Below are 17,178 nucleotides of genomic sequence, written 5' to 3'. Positions count from 1 at the left end.
TGCATAGAATTCAGATCTTATGGCAGTGAGCAATAAAGCTAAAGGTAATTAGTAATCTAATTTTCTCCCATAGAAACTACTTGCTGTAGTTTGACAGCAGCAAGAAGGGAAGGTGGGCAGTAGCAATGGTTCATATTTGAATTTCTTTCTATTTGAAATAATGATTATGAAACGTTGATCGCATAATTTATTCTGTTGTTAGCTGATGTCCTAATTATAGTAACTGTTCTTTCATAGCTGAACAGGGTAGGCATAAAGTGAAGGAGCATTTGGAAATTTCAGACTTTGAAGCCATGTAAACAATACTGGGAAGTGTACCTGTGAGCTGGAATCTTTTGGTCTCCAACTATAAGTAGAACATCACACAGCTGCTTCTGCTGCAGGTAGTTCTCCATCTTGCGGAATGTTTGCTCTGCATGGTTTGTAGACTGGAAATATGCATCTGAGCCGTTGGTGTTCATTCCAAGGAGTGAGCTGGTGGTCGTTGACAGCCTGCAAGGGGAAGCAGCAGTGTGACGAGTGGAGCAGTACAAATGCTGATTATGTTCTTCATATATTCTTTGTTCAAATGGCAGTACAGAAATGTTTAATTTTATAAAGCTGTTATGATCCTGGTCTTACTTTGCCTTCCATTTTTTCCCTGTTTGGTATCTGCATATAAATTGTAGTTTACTACAGTTAACTGTAGTAGGTGGGGGTGCGGAGTTTTCTAACTATATTGGGTGGTGCTATGGGTTTTTCTACTTCTTGTGAGCTCTGTGTCCATGATGCACTGTTTGCACAGCACTGGCGTGACAAATGCAGCTTCCTGATCATTCACAAACAGAATACATGAAAAATAAACCAATTTTCCTGTGAACCAGTAGCTAAAATATCTCGTGGTATGAAATTTTAGATGTTACAGGTCTTTAGGTCTTGTTTCTCTTCATACTTTGTACATTAAATTACTAAGCAGGAATGAATCAGAAGACAATTTGACAAGGGCCACATAATTCTAGACAAATTACTAAACTAAAAGCTGACAAAATGAGTACAGTATCAAGCCTTTAGAATCTGAATGCACATAATGAATGCAAAGTAATTTCTCTGCCTTTTCATGGAAGTATAAAAGTATTCCTCCCACTTCAGAACTGTTAGCTGGCCCACTTACAAATACCCATACTGTTTTTTAAGATATCGTTCCTTATTGACTTTTAATATGGACTATGTTAGGTTGAAACACCTTTTTGATATTTTCTTAGAAAAATATCTATTTTTATATCATGTAATTTTAGCAAAATAGTAATGCATTTGTTGATACGCATGTTTATCACTTATCTTGAGAATGCTGCAATCTTCACTATTTTATTTAAAGATTTTTTTAGAAAAACATTTTTCACTTTAAGATCATATATTATTAAAATGTAAAGCACCTATTCTTTAGAAGTCCAAGCCCAGCTAGAAAATGATGGCAGCTGGTTGAATAAATTTACTGGTTGTCTGTAACTGGTGTTAATGCATCTTCATAAATGATTAGGAGAGATAAAATCTCTTCATGGAATTAATGTATTAAATTTAGCAGAATATTGGATTACATTCAGAATTGAACATTAAGTTCAGAAAATATAGAAATAAAAATGGGTAAATCAGGTTGAATCAGTAATGCTATCAGAAAATAGATACAAGTGAGGTCATACATTTTCAAAGATCATACCACATTAAATAGCTAATCAGAATTCCAGGGAAAGAAATAGAAATCAAATTATAATGTAATACTGAATTGAGACACAGTAGAGTTTTCTGTCCCCTTGGCAATACAGTCAGTGCTTTTCAGAACAGCCCAGAACAAAATCTCAGTGGGTATGGATATGATGTGTCTGGCTTTTTCAAGACATATCTCCTTTTTCCATCTGAAAATCTATAAAAATTAAGTTTTCTGGATTTTTGTACTGCATTTATAGCCATCCCACAGCCTGTTTGGAATATAGCATCATTGGGCACTTGTATGTGTCAAAAACCTTAAGATTCCCAGTGTATCTGATGCCTTTCAAATGCACCGGAGTTCAACATGCTTATTCAGGTCTTTCTCTGCTGACTCACTGGGTGTGTTACTGTCTGCAGATACAGATGATTTCTGATATAGCAGAGGCATGTCAGCTCTACAGTGTATGGATGTATCACCTGGTGCACCCGAAATCCCAGATGTGCTGCATGTGTGCAGAGCAGGTGCAGGTGTGTTTGTCTGGGCAATCTCTCACACTAATTGCAAACACACTGAGATACACCAAATCAGGGCAATAAATTCTCTAGCTTTCTTTTGAACCTCTATAGTCCAATTTCAATTTTTTTCCCTTTTTGATTTGTTTTTTAAGAAAAAGGGGCAAATCAAGTTCACCTGTAATCTGTATCCTTTGTACTTCACAGCTTACAAAAATTAATTTGTCTCAGTGAGTTTAATGACTATAGTTTTGTGTTTGTTTTCCTTCAGTGCTTCATTGAAAATGAAGAAGCTGCAAAATTGGATTATATGCTCATTAGTTTTTCACCAGCTACTTGGTGCCAGACTCATACTCTATAACATTCATGTTTTGCTGTTTACCTCTTAACCTTTAGCATTTTTCAGAAGATTATTCTTTCAAAACCACCATTTTCAGATTCATTATATCCATTCTAAGTGTTGTATTTAAGTATGTATTACATTGCACTTATCCTTAATGTTTGGAGAAATCAACTAAAATAGTACTCAGCCCATCCCTATTGCAAATGCACAGTACTAGTTTCTTGAAATAAATAAGTCCCCATAGTGTGTCTATAGTTGTGGGTAGAACAGTGATTTTTAAGCTGCAAATATTTAGAAAGGGACTTAAAGTCTAATAATTTCCCTTAGTCCTGAGTACTTTTTTCACATGTTTTGTAGAGAGGCCTTTAACTATAGCAGAAAGACCAATAACATAATTATTTCAAACACAAAGGTCTTCAGAGACTGAAAAATACTGGAAGCAAAAAGAAGTGGTCCATTACTTTGTTAATATTATAACTGGTGGTTTATCTTCAGCAGCTGATTCAAAATGGTACCTATAGTATATAACAGAAGGGCAAAATTAAATTTAAATGTATTTTTTCCTTAGTGTAAGACTGTCACTGCAGAGAACTCGCATATTAACCTCAGAATATAGTACCACAAATCAGTGAACTAAAGAAGATGGAAATTAAAGTATCTTAAAGAAAGAAGTCAGTAAAAAATATCCTTGAGTCTGATGTCTTTATGTTGAATTATAATAGGGGATGCTGTGCACTGTAATGCAAAGATAGGCAAGCTAGATGCAAGTGTGCTAGCATGAATATGTCTACCTGTCATCTCTTGTTCTGTGTGGTATGGGTTAATGGGCTGAGAACAACACATAAAGAGAACTCAACCTGCGTGTGAACCCGCTCAGAAAGAAAGTATGCAGAAAATGGAGAAATATGTATTTTCTATAAAATGTTTACAAGTTTGGACAAACAAAATTGATATGTTGAGTGATAAAAGTTTCCAAAGGCCCTACAGTGACCGAGGAATTAGTTTTCCACTCAGGTGGGGACATTACCAATGAACTGCTCTAAAAAATAAGTAACCCCAGTTTCTTAATGTCATTTTTGTGTTAGTGTTCACTAGGATGCTGAATTGCATTAACACCATTAGCATTAGTAATAATGGCTTAAGAACATGGATTAGCCTAGAGAGAGCAGACACAAATCTATATTTAAATGATTTCAAAGTAGCTGAGCTCTACAAATTTCATCTTAGGTAGAGAGCCAAGGGAAATAATTTCAGAGTTTTCCTGTAAGGATTTGCCATGCTGCAAGGATAGTGAAAATATGGTACCATTTTAAAAAGAAGCAGCACGAAATTTTGAGACAGGCAATATAACCTGAAAGCTTGAAGAAATAATCAAAAAGCATTAAGCATCTACACAACAACCAGGAGATAAATACCAGTCAGCATGGCTGTTCAGAATGAATCATGTCATAACCATTTTAGTTTTTTCATAAGGTAACAAAGCTTACTAGGGGAAAAACACTAGTTGTCAGAAATCATCTTGACTTTTGGATGACTTCTGACACGACTTCACATGTCATTTTTGAAATGGAGCTAGGATGGCATGTTGTAAGTGTAATAAATATGAGAGATATAAATAACTTGTATAGGTTCAAATGTATCAGGGATTCACTTTCAAAGGCAGACAGTGTTCTGAATGCATTGCAGGCAAATTTTGCTTCTGATGCTGCTCCATATTTTTATTATAGACAAGGATATAATAGAAAGAGGGTTACGTCAATATGTGATAGCGATTCACAAACATTTTGGGAACAGAATCTATACTGACAGCCTTCTTTGCCTTTGTCCTTACTGTATTGATGCTTTCATATGAGTACTAACCTAAATGAAACACAGGCTAAGAAATGACAGCTGAGGTAACAGGTAGGTTATACTGGACACCAAGCAAGCTGTGACCCAAAAGTAGTGCTGTGGATTTAAAAGTATCATTTTTCTTTGGTCAGGAGAACCAGTGTGATGAGTTACGTGATTCATTCCAGGCCTACAATTCTTTAAATTTCTGAAATATGTTAAAATTATCTTCTGTCTTCATAAAGTACTCTTCATTAATCAGCACAGCACTCTTCATCAATCAGTAGATAAAGGCTAAATTCAATTTCCCTCATTATTTAATTAGAACGTGATAAAACATAAATGCTGTTTATTTGCACTGTCCTTTTTAAAATTCAGTGTGTTCTTAAAATGCCTCATTAAGTGTGCCTATGGGCAAAAAGGCAGAAAAGGAAGCATAGAAGCGTAATATTTCATGAAAACCAGGTGAAGGAATTCAGTATTTGACTTTTTTTTTCTTGTTACTGTTAAGGTTATTATTTGTACTACGGTGACCACATCACCTTTGAACGTGTGTTGAATGTACCTGTTTAACCTGCTATAATATTTGTGAAATTCAGTAACAGTTCAGTTATCAGTATCACGTACAGATTTTGATTTTGGATAACCTTTCCTCTGGAAATCATAGCAGCCATCAGCAGCAAACTGGATTACAGTTAGAGGCATTAGAGATCCCAAGGACTTTCTCATAGCACCAGTGTGACTTCAGATTTGTGGCACTCTGTGTGTGCTTTAGTGGTGACAAGGCGTGGGGCAAAATTGCAAGTTAATCAGTTCAGTTTGTTTGTGCAGCAACATTTACAATGCAACTCATCTTTTTTTTTTTTCCTTCTCATTTGTTTCTGCTTATTCAAGGAAACTGCAGTCAGCCCCCACGCAGGCAGGCTCTTTTCTATGCAGCTGTTTGAGCTCTGACCCTCTGTCTGTTGGGCAGTGTCATGGGGTTGGGGGTGGAGAAGTGCTGTTTTCCTATGTGAAACCATGGGACCGTAGCATCTGCTAGAGATAAACCACATCAGTTGGCTGAGAAGTAAGAAAAATATTTCCGTTAGGAAGCCATCTCTGAACACTGACAAAATAGTGGTGAAGTTGATGCACCTGTGTTAATTGCTTGCTGATAGAATTTTGCCACATCAGTAACTGTCCCAGCCCTCTGCCTTAAAATTTTTACTGCAATTGTCTCCTTTGTTATTTATTCTTCATAAATATGACAGCTGAAGATTGTGTGGAAGTTTTGGGATATGGGTAAAAAACTTTGATCCAAAACAGTATGGAATATTGTACAGTATGTTGATGCCTGCTGAGGTAGTAACATCATCATGAGGTATTAACAGTGACAGCAAATGATGTTGCAAACAAAAAAGCAATTGAAATGTATAACTATTTAATTTTACAGAGATTACTGACTTCTGAATTGAAAGTTCATACTGACAATTCCATTAGAACTTGGAGCTCTTGAATATGCCTGTAATAACTTTTTATTGCTAGGATTAACATAAACCTGCCAATTTTCTCAGTTGGCATCAGCTAAAATAACTTTTCCATTTCGGATTACAAGTATAAGTGTGTGTATCATTAAACACAGGAGATTCAGCATGCCACTGAAAGTACTGTAACTGTTTTGAGTTGTGCTCTCCCCCCCCAACACATGGTAGTATACAGCTGAATGCCATTATGATTCATATCAGGATGAATTTGAGTTATGATATTTTGATTTCTCCTATGAATAGAAAGCATGTATTTGGTAAAGTGATTCCAATGGAAAACAGAGGCTGCAACCAAACTGCGGTACCCCTGAACACTGTGCAGCCATTTATGCTGTATGTCAGCTGAGGACACACCATTACTTCACATTACAGAGAAAGGCAGATACAAACTCTCTCCAGTAAGCTGTTTTCCTTTGGAAATAGGTTGTTTTGATGGTTTTTTCCTTTCACAGAGAAGATTAATTATAAAATTATTTTCCAGCCTTACTGCAGTACAGATTGTTCATATTTCCATTTGTGCTCCCTCAGTTGTTGATCTTTATCTACTAGGAAGACAGTTTGTTGAAAGTTTCATGCATTCTTTTATTGGCATCTTGGGTCTACAAGTAGTTTTATGCTCACAATTTGCTTAATACAGATAGTTTAGAAATGGAATATCCCTGTGAACATGGACAGTAGTTCCTTTAATTTATTTCTGTGTTAAAGCACAGTAAAATGTGGTATTGGTCTTCTTTGGGTGCCCTGAAGCACTATGTGAATCGTTTTGTTTAACTGCTGAATGCCAGCATTTGAAATTTCGCTCTTACATAAATGCCTGTTCAAGAGTCACCATCTCTGGGATTGTGTTCCTGAGATTTGGGGCTCCATTTTGAAAATTGCTCAGCAATTTATTGCAGACCCATTCATACATTTTAAGAAACCTTAAAATTAGGAGTTAACTGGCCTTTCACTTTTAAGTCTGAGTGACTGGCTGGGAAGAGCCAGGAGCAAGTCCCGTTGGCCTCTGGCTTTGTATGCAGTGTCCCACAGTGTTGTACCAAAAGGACTCTGGGAAGTAGTGCAGCTCACTTGGAGTGCAATCCACAGTGCTGAGATAGCTGCTCAAAAGTGCGATATTCATATGCTGAACAATGGGGTTTCTAGTGAGCTGGTTGAACTTGCTGATTTCACTAAAAGTACTGGAGAAGCAAAAATCAGCCCATCTATCTTCTGATACATGAGAGCCAGTGGATTACACAGTGTAACTAGGGACCTTATCACAGCAACCTGTCAGTGTCAAAATTTGTAATATGGTAGGAGTCTTCAACTTAAATAGTCCTCTTCCTGATTCAGACTAATCTGAATATGAAACTTTACTATAAGCATTATAATGGCATGACTTAAGAACACTTATTTCCATAGCATAAAATACTTTCTTAAAAAGTTAAGTTCTAGCAATGTCTAATCAGCCTGGAGAGCATGCTGTCTGTACGTACATGAGTGTTTTATTATAAGAGATATATGTCTATATTCAGTGATGAAGTGAGTTTCTCAGAAATCATTTAAATTAATGCCATCTTAAATCACCATTCAAGAACATTATCCTTCAAGGAGAATTAGCGCTGTATTCATTTACATTGTTTAATAGAGAATAATAACTGAAACATTCCTGGTAAAAAGCTAGGAGTATGCATATTACCATCTTAAAATTAACCTTTGTTCTGACAATGCTAAATGTAGAGGGGGCAGAGTTGTCTCACATACCCATGTGCACGTTTCTCAAACCATACACAGTTCTTGAGTTCACTTTTTACTCTTTGTGTGCATGTAAAAGGTATCATCTTATTGTCTACAGATAGAAAGGTTTAAAGTAGGCATTTTGAAATGAGTTGAGAATGAATCAGATGTGAAGTCTGTGTGCCATTTCTTTTTATCTACCTTCATAACTTCACAAGGTTAAGTAGATGAGATATAAGGATGAGGAAATTACGGAAATTGAATCTTGGTGTGTAACTATGGTTCATCAGGAACAAAATCGATTCCCATACATTGATATCACTAGATTTTTTTGAACTAACTTTAAAGTTTGATTAGAAAATAGTAGGTTAAATGGTGATGTAGGAAGCAGCAGCTTCATAGAAACTGAAGACACTAGCCATGGTGTTGTTTATTCCAGTGAAAATTAGGACATGTATTTATTATTTATTACAGCAACCAAAATCTTATTCTCTGACCCAGCACGCTTAACTATTAATATGCTGACTCAACTATTTCTTGCAGAAGAAGGAAATGTTTCCCTGCATGGTAATGTGCCTTTCATGTCTGGCATGGTGCATATTGTTTTGTAACTATTTTTTAAACAAAATTACATTTAACATTCATTTTTCCTAAGACAAACAAAATCAATACTAAGCCATTCTACATCGATATTTATCATGCAAGACATGATATAGACTATGAGGATTTCATTGTCTTGACTGATGCAGATTCCAACAGTACAAGAAGCATTCTGCAGTTGTCACTACAATGCGTGATTTCTATTCTAACATTTATATGACATGATTATGTTGGAGGGAAATTAAAAGTCATGAAGGAGAAATTCAGTGGGGGTGACTACTTCTTGATCAACTTTCTTGTAGCCAGTGATAATATTGTTAGATAATTTAGTAGCATCTGTCTAAAGAACAAAAAATGATGTGACCAGAAGGCATGATATAGCACTGTCTGAAGCTGTTAATGTGAACCAAATGAAAAGTAATGACTAAATGCTGAACATGAGCTTGTGGCATTTTTATTTAGAAGACATACAGAACAAAATACCAAAAAAACAATGGCAAAAAAAAATTGTTTAAATCCAAGCATGACTATTGCCAGATGAAACTAAATCCATGTTTCTTTCTTTATTAAACACCTTTCAGAAAGAGTCCTGATGGGAAAGACTGTGGGGAAGACAACTTGCTTTATGCTGTCCCCTTTCACTGTTGTTGGCAAAAGTGGAACAAGGAGATCTTGGGAGATAAAAGTCTGAGGAAAAAATGAATGTGAAGTGGTTCTCTCTTCAGCGAGCAGAATTTTGAAAATCCAAAGAATTCTCAGTCTCAGCAGCAGCTGTCCTTGCCGCTGTCTTTTTGAGCCTTGCAGCTGATCAGATACAGATACTGCTGTGAGATTTTTAAAGAAATCTTGATTTACAAAAACTCAAGCCACTACCATAACACCTTAATACATGCTTCTCATTGTTTTCCTTCATCAAAGGGATTCTATTCTTGTGCTTGCCATGACCATTTCACTTTTTGTGTCTTTCTCTTTTCTTCTTTTAGCTTTTTAGACTCTAACTAAGCAATAACAAGATTAGGTTTCACTTAAATTGGAAAACGTGTTAATCACCTTTTCAGCTGAAGGCATATTAAATTTCACTTCACTATACATGACAGATCCTCAGTCTTGTAAAATTCTATGGGCTTGTTCCAAAGTATCTCCTTACCTGATTCAGCTGATCTGCTGAATACCTCATTCAAAGCAAAATACTACTGCAGTGGAAAAAAAAAAAAAAAAGGTGTGATTTTTAAGCTATTTATCCAGTGTGCCCATCGTAATTACAGATTTATTAGAAAAGAGTGAGGGAGAATGTGTGCAGAAGTTTAGTCAGCCTCACAGACAGAAAGCACACTTGAGAGGTAGAATGTAGTTTTCTATTCTGTGGTGTTTTCTTAGCTACATAATTTTACCTGTGGTCAGTTTCTTCCTTTTGTTAACTGTATAATATACCTTGAGAGGTTTTCTCTGTTATAGCCAAATATTTATCCGAGTTCATAGGTACAGGTATCCTGATATCAAAATGTTCTCCAGCAAGTTTTCTTCTGGTTTTCTGTGTCAGAAAACATAACACAAACCAAGGTCTAGAGTGGTGCTAAAATAAGTTAGGCTGCTATATTCGCATCTGGCTCAACTGAGTGAATTTTGTTTCAAGCCAGTAAAATAAAACCAGCAATCATTGAATACCCTTCCATATATACTGGAAGGAAGTGGTAATGTTGTAAATTAACTAGACAGTTGTGCTTTATCTCCTGCTCATATCCTTGGTCACTGACTTTCACTTTTTTAATATCTGAGAAATATCTTAGTATTCGTTATTATATGCATTTTTGCTGCTGTCAGAAATTAATGTCCAATGAACATCAAGCTCAGAAAAGCAGGATTTTGAGATAGCAGCTTACAATAATCACTTATGGAGGAAACCTCTGTTCATGAGTCCATAGCATCTTTATAAGGTGAAGAGCTGTCTTTACAACCTTTACAGATAGGCTATTATGTCTACTTTTATTTGACAGTATGAAGTGTACTTAACACTATTTCTGACAACATGTCTTAAGAAAACCTGTGCTCTTGATGCTGTTGGCAACTCGGCATTTATCCTGGCAGATAATAGGGATAACTGCTCCAACAAGCCAGGGTCTGTGACAACAATAGCTATCTGTAACTGAATTTGAATAAAAGTAGTATTGAAAGAAAAATAATAAAAAAGGTGAAAAGTACAAGTTGGAACTGATACAAACTGTGGAAAATATTGCTTGTAGTGTTATTATGACAGACTTTTTCCTGGAGGACTCATATTACTCTCTGTTCTAGGCTGGATGGAGATAAAATCATATTATAATGGGATTTTACAAAAAGTAAGAGAGTAATTTTATCAAGTTTATTCAATAAAATATTTACTACAAATTTTGCTGATCATATCCAAATGAAGCATGTGATAATTTGCTATAATATCTAATTTGATAGAAAAATAACAAATCTTTTTTTTTGGCCTCCTGAAGAAGAAAATGATTATTTAGCTTACTTGCAATGTGCATTGTTTCAGTGAAAACATGCTACAAGATATACCTTAAGACTATTCACAAGGTCGTGTAGTCTCCATCCTTAGGGGTTTTTAAGATCCATCAGGATAAATCAGAGAACCTGGGCTGATCTCATAGCTCACCCTGCTTTGAGCAGGGATTGGGTCAGAAACCATCTGAGATCCTTTCTAACCTGAAATTATCCTTTGATCTTATGATTCTAGAACTCCTGGTAATTTAAATAACTGGAAAGAGGTAAAAATATACTTAATGAGGATTTCAGTTGGAGGTGGAAAAGAAAAAAGTTCTAAGTAAGACTAATGTAAACACTTACCTGTTACCACCTAAATGTTTTAAGGTTTTTCTGAATGCATTGATGCTTCCCTCTCTGGAAATTTTTATGATGTAGCTTCTCTTTTGGGCAGTTGCTCAATTTCTCACACAGTTTTCTCTTATGACTGTATAAAACTGCTATTAGTTCTTAATCTTCATGCAATATCATAACACACATCTACTGTGTTCCTACTGACCATATTTTCACCAGCAAGAAGATCAAATGAGAGCTAGTCAAATGTATTAAGGGTAGGTCAGCCTCTCCTACTCACCTTTTGTTAAACACTGACTGATGAATCTCTTTATTGAATACAAACAATGTTCCCTCCAAATGCAATGTGAAATTTGATGTATTAAAATGAACAGGCAAAGCTGAAACCATATTTATATTGCTTCTGCGTCAGGACCCTTTTTCGGTTGGGTCTTACCTTTCTTCCTTGCCATTAGTCTACAGATCGCATTAATATATTACAAGTCTTTCCTCCAAATAATTTACGTTAGAAACTGGTCTTGCATTTGAGAGAAAGCATTTGGGGTGCGTATAGGAAAACCAAAAAGACCTTAGCAATGGTTTATAGAATAAAAAAGCAGCAGATGAGAAACTTAGGAGTCTAGAAATTAGAAATTTTACATTTCAGCTATGTTTTCTCCCAAATTATTTTAAAATATAGTTATGTTTAAAGGTACGTATTAGAAAAAGTAAAAATTTCTGTGTTTTACCATCATTTGATTTATGAAATGTCACAGCAGTAACCAGTAAAAGTGAAATAGCATTTTCACTCAATGGCTTGACACATGGGGAGCAACAAAGGGTGTTTTAGGAACTCTAGAGACAACGTGAAAATTCAAAGACGGGGCATCATCCTGATATATGGTTTAAAATATATAAGAAAATAATTTCAGATGAAGAATAAAAGCTTGGTAGCATGCTAGTAGGTGTATCAGAGCGTTATTGCTCCACTGAACCACTGAACAGGCCAAACTGTTCTGCCAGTCCTGACTTTGTTGTTTTACTAATCATGTTAAGTTCACTAAGTAACACTAAGTGGAAGAGGATAAGGAAACTCTAAATAGCTGACTAGTAATTGAGCTGCACATTGAATGAGGAAGAGGCACATATGAGCTCTACTGTTTTATGGTAGCAACTCTATTGGCATATTGCAACACCAAGCCACTCTAAATTTCTTTTATAGGTGAATTTGGGATCCTTTAAGTGAATGAAAAAAGCATACTAAGAAAGAAATTAGTCCTGACTTACAACCTTGTTCCTTTCTGTGCTTTTCTCAATGCCCCACTGCGTTCTGATTGAACATTCTGGCTCCTGCAGTATCAAAATGCTGTAACTTCCCAGGAAACTGTCTTACACTGTTTGTAAATCCACTATGACAATATATATGAAGAGACTGAGTTGGCTGTACTGCTGGATGATTTTACTAGGTCAAGCATCTCAGCCAGGAAAATCAAAAGTCCGTCCTAACCCACTGTACCAGCACATATAAGGAGAGGTGGGGTGTCTAAATAGGAAGGAATTTCTGGCTTTGTATGTAGTTTTCTGAATGATCAGCAAGATAGACTGGAGGCAGTCTTATGTGAATGTCCTCTCTGAGACAGTCATGAAAATCATGACTCAGAATAAGCATTTTAATCTTTAAATGCTTTTTTACAAAGTATTGCTCTAAAAGACACTTCTGTACGTTTCTCAGTAGTGCCAGGCAATAGGACGAGAGACAGCAGGCATAAACTTAAATACAGGAAGCTCCACCTGAACATGAGGAAGAACTTTACAGTGAAGGTGTCTGAGCATTGGAATATGTTGCCCAGAGAGGTTGTGAAGTCTCCTTGCCTGGAGATATTAAAGAGTTGTATGGACATAATCCTGAGTAGGGTACTCTAGCTGACTGTACTTGAGTACAGATGTTGGATTAGATGACCTCTGGTGGTCCCTTCCAACCTCAGCCATCCTGTAAATCTGTGGTTGTCAAGCACTGGAATAGGTTGCCAAGGGAAGCTGTTGAGTCACCATCCCAAAAGGTATTTAAAAGTGTAGACGTGGTGCTTAGGAGCATGGTTTAGTGGTGGACTTGGCAGTGCTGCATTAATGGTTGGACTTGATGATCTTAAAGGCCTTTCCCAACCTAAATTATTCTATGTTTGGTTAAAAAATCTTGATATAATCATAGATCAGTCTTTACATATGTTTGAATTATGCTTCATGACCTAAAAAAGAAGCGCAAAATTCTCCAGTGTGTTGGACAAACTAGAGAACTTTCTGCCGAAAGCTGTAGTTGTGATGTCCATAATAACTGATGGTTTTCATTACTCCAGTTAAATTGCTTTGTAGCAAGAATCAGTTTCTGCTTCCTTCCTACCTAGCCTAAACCTCTTTTGGTAGTGCTGAGACTCTACAAATCTTCAACCTGCTATCTTTATTTCTTACATTACCCTCTAATATGTAAATAACAGTATGGTTTGCAAATAGACAGTTACTGGCAAGTTTGGGATCTGTAGCTATTGATGTTTGGTTAGATCAGTATACATCCATTATAAGCATAATTCCAACTGTAGAATATCCTACAGTTTTGTTCAGAGTATTTCTTTATTTTCTTCCTTATCAGCAAGTAGCTTTTTGGTTTATTGAATAAACAAAAGATACGTGCTTTTAATAGCACATTATGGAGCATCTGTAGATGAGCTTAATTTTTAGCTTTCTAAAAAGTGTTTTCTTAAAAACATGTTTTACTCTGTTGTGGTTTTTTTAATTTTGTTGAGGACAGTTCAAACTACAAATTATTGTCAAATTGTAAGGAAAACTTCAAGGCCTTAGAAGTTTAGTACTAAAAAATCCTCATCCCTGGCATGCCATATGGTCCAATAATAAAACTCCCAAAAGCTGCTTCCTGAGCTTGTAGGACTAGTTATATATCTCTTACGTGAGTGCATGTGCACATCTCCCCAAAATGTGACTGCATGTACTTGCAGGTCTGTCCTGCACAGGGGTTACAATTCTCATAGCTGAATTCATAAATTGTTTTAATGCAATTTTGAAGTATCTTTCTTGGCTAGACAGTGAGAATACATTCTCTTTGTAGTGGGATCTAAGGGTGCACCAAGAGCAGATAACTGTATACAGTAACATATTCTCCAAATTATAAACAAGGTCTTTTAAAACTGAGGGACTGAAATATTGTAAAATATTAAGATATAATATTTTCAATAATTTATTTCCTGTATTTTCTATATTTGTGGAGTTGTACGTCTCTGAAAAAGAAAAGAAAATGCAGCACACATTTTTATGCTTAGTGGCATGCTCAGGGTTTGAGCCCTCCTGCCTGCTCAACAGAAAGGAAGGTTATTCTCTGATCGCAGCAGACCACAGCTGCCTTCCAGGCTGGCACCGACCTGGGCACTACAGAGGTGAAGGGAGGGTGCAGAACGCTGTGTCAGTAAAGCCAGAGTGGAGCAGGTTCTATGACATATTTTAGCAAGTCGCGTCTGCCCTAGGATCAACAGGGTAGGCCAGAAATGAGATCACCGGACCTGGTCTGTCTCCTTGCGTTTTCACCATGTATTTGCAAAGACAAATCTTCTGTTCTAAGTAGATGAGTATCTAAAACAACAACCAATATGGGTCAAAACTGAAGGTAATGTTTGAACAAATATTCTGAATCTGGGAACAGGTTTTCATTACATATCTTGAGGATTATCACTGTGGTAGAAATGGTACCACAGAGGTAGAACATGACTAAGACAAAATTACAGCGATATTTTTGTCTGCATGTGTGTATATGTGCCTCTCTATTTCTTCACATTCTGAAGTGTTCTGAAATGGTATGACATAGAGACACAGAGCTTTCCTGAGCATCTGTGCTAAATGAACGCTGTAAAAGAGGTTTCCCTAGCAACCCAACCATATGTAATAGCTTAAAATAGCTTTTCTACAACTCCTAGGATTTCTTAGTGCCTTGCTCACAATTTCCCTTCAAACCAAGATATGTTTGCCCAGTTCAAAAAGGTTCCTTATTTTCTCAACTTCTATTAAAATGAGCAGGATTTGAAAATGATTATTTCTTGCAAGAATGCCTCATTTCCTCTTGACTTCTAATTTATCAGGTAAACTGCAAAAAACATAGCAAATGATGACAGTGCTGTCCACTTTATCAAATGCTGACAGTGCTGTCCACTTTATCAAATGCTTGCTGTTCAAAACATTTTATTGTAAGCATATTAGTGGATGTACTGCTTATTGGAATAGGAATAGTAGTAGTAGCTCATTTTTGTGATATTATGAGAAGATAAACTGTGCAACTGTATGTATAATGCATCAATCATAATTTTCATGAATTCCACTTTGCATTTTAGCAGCAGTTTGCAGGCAGATTCTGATATTTGAAAACATGGATCTGTTCTTATTGTGTCCCTAGAAAAACAGCTATCAAATGCTACCTTTAACATGAGTAAACTGTGATACCACGAGGCTAAGGGATTTCTTCAAGCAACAAATCTGAGACATAACCAATGGATATATATTTTCAGATTCTAATTCAACTGGTTGTAAAATCATGCATTTACAAAGTCAGAAGCTGGCTGAGAGTGCTTGAATCTGATTAAATCAAATGTTAACATACAAGATACCTACATTCTTGTCCAAAGATTTTCAATGTACAGCAAAACTGAAGAAGTAATTAGGTATCAGATGCTAATCTTTCTTCCAATAAATGTTTGTTTAGCCTAAATGGGTTTTAATTAAGAGAACAACAGAGCAAACTTTTAATCAAGTGCTCTTCATGTTCTGTTTTATTTCTAAATAAGGTGGCCTTGTGCAACTGGAGAACACAGCATGAGAATACAGATGCTGTTTCCTGACAAAACATTTTTAAACTGTAGTCATTTAGATATTGTATCATGTATTTCAACCTCAAGCGAAGTACTGTCTACAAGATAGGGTGTTCCTTTAAATACTTCTAGTTATCCTTCTTGCTACCTGTGAGCCATAGGCAGGCTTCCAGTGAAATATCCTCTTACCATACAGGATGGAAATTAGAATGAAGGATGTTTAACAATAATAATTATTGGATGGCAGAATTGTTGGAAGGAGTCAGGCTCTAAGGTCTTGTTCTATCTATTTTAATTATTATTGAACTGAGTTTTGACTATGAAGCACTAGCTTGGAAAAGGAGAGAAGGGGGTGGAAGCGGAGATTTGCTGTCAGAGCTGCGTGGGAAGCTTTCATGTCAATGTATCTCACGACAGTCCCTGAGGTGGTGTACAATTCCAGAGAGAAGGAAATTTTGTTATAGCCTTGTTTTTGAGGTTATTTTAAAAATTTATTTCCTATACCTACCATAAACTGTCTCTTTGAATCCTTACAGCTTCACCTTTGTATTCATTTAGCCTGCATACACACAGGTATGCCTTACACGAGCCATGTTCTTTATCTTATCACCTGATACCGTCATTCTCTAACTATAGTATCATTATTTTATTCTAGCAGAATGAAAAGAGCTAAACTGAACTGGTATCTACTGGGCTAACTGAGCTGTATAACTATAACAAATCCATTTATTTTGTTGTATATGAAAAATTTTAGGAATGTTCCTCATTACAGCATTTCAAATAGATCAGAGTAAACAATTCATCAACAAAACAGTGGTGAAAATAAATTGGGCATTTCTTTCAGAATGCTGTCTAGCAATAACTTTCAAATCAAGCAAACTCTCCCCCTTTTCCAAGAGTGCTTCAGCAACCATACGATTTCCTGTGGATCTTACAATTGCATATGCTCCATACATCTTTAAAAACTGCTCTGCATTGGTCGCATGTGTTTAATCATCTCCTTAACTTTTTCTGGAGACATTAAGAAGTGATTTTAAGAGCAGTAATAACTCTTTAAAAAGTAATATACCAGCTGTCTTTGCTGAGAGCAAGCTGTATGGAGTAGAAATGATAAGATAATTGAATCATAAGCAAATTCTTTTGATTGTTTTGAAAGGAATAGAATTGTCCTAGTTTCTTAAATTACTATTAAATGGTATTTTTTTTACCCTTGCCTGTAATAATTAATCTTTGAAGACAATGCCTTCATATTAAATGTAAGCCTGTAAAATATAGTGTGGTTTTAGTATGTTATATAATC

At 36.0% G+C, this 17,178-nt stretch overlaps 1 protein-coding gene and 1 long non-coding RNA gene across 2 annotated transcripts in view; one reads left to right on the top strand and one right to left on the bottom strand.

The window, feature by feature from the left end:
- LOC130607767 (uncharacterized) overlaps positions 1-17,178 on the top strand; it is a 137,841-nt gene that overhangs the window by 107,283 nt on the left and 13,380 nt on the right. The window lies entirely within an intron of this gene.
- KLHL4 (kelch like family member 4) overlaps positions 1-17,178 on the bottom strand; it is a 45,736-nt gene that overhangs the window by 20,888 nt on the left and 7,670 nt on the right. The window contains exon 2 of the mRNA XM_057425156.1: positions 319-492. Within this exon, the coding sequence (XP_057281139.1) occupies positions 319-492 (174 nt within the window). The remainder of the gene's footprint in view (positions 1-318; positions 493-17,178) is intronic.

The sequence above is a fragment of the Pezoporus wallicus genome, unplaced genomic scaffold (assembly GCF_028554395.1).
Source record: "Pezoporus wallicus isolate ANWC-B61680 ecotype Strahan unplaced genomic scaffold, APGP_CSIRO_Pwel_v1 scaffold_6445, whole genome shotgun sequence".
In the NCBI taxonomy this organism is placed as follows: Eukaryota; Metazoa; Chordata; class Aves; order Psittaciformes; family Psittacidae; genus Pezoporus; species Pezoporus wallicus.
The sequence above is the reverse complement of the archived record's forward strand: the minus strand, read 5'-3'. Positions and strand labels throughout refer to the sequence as shown.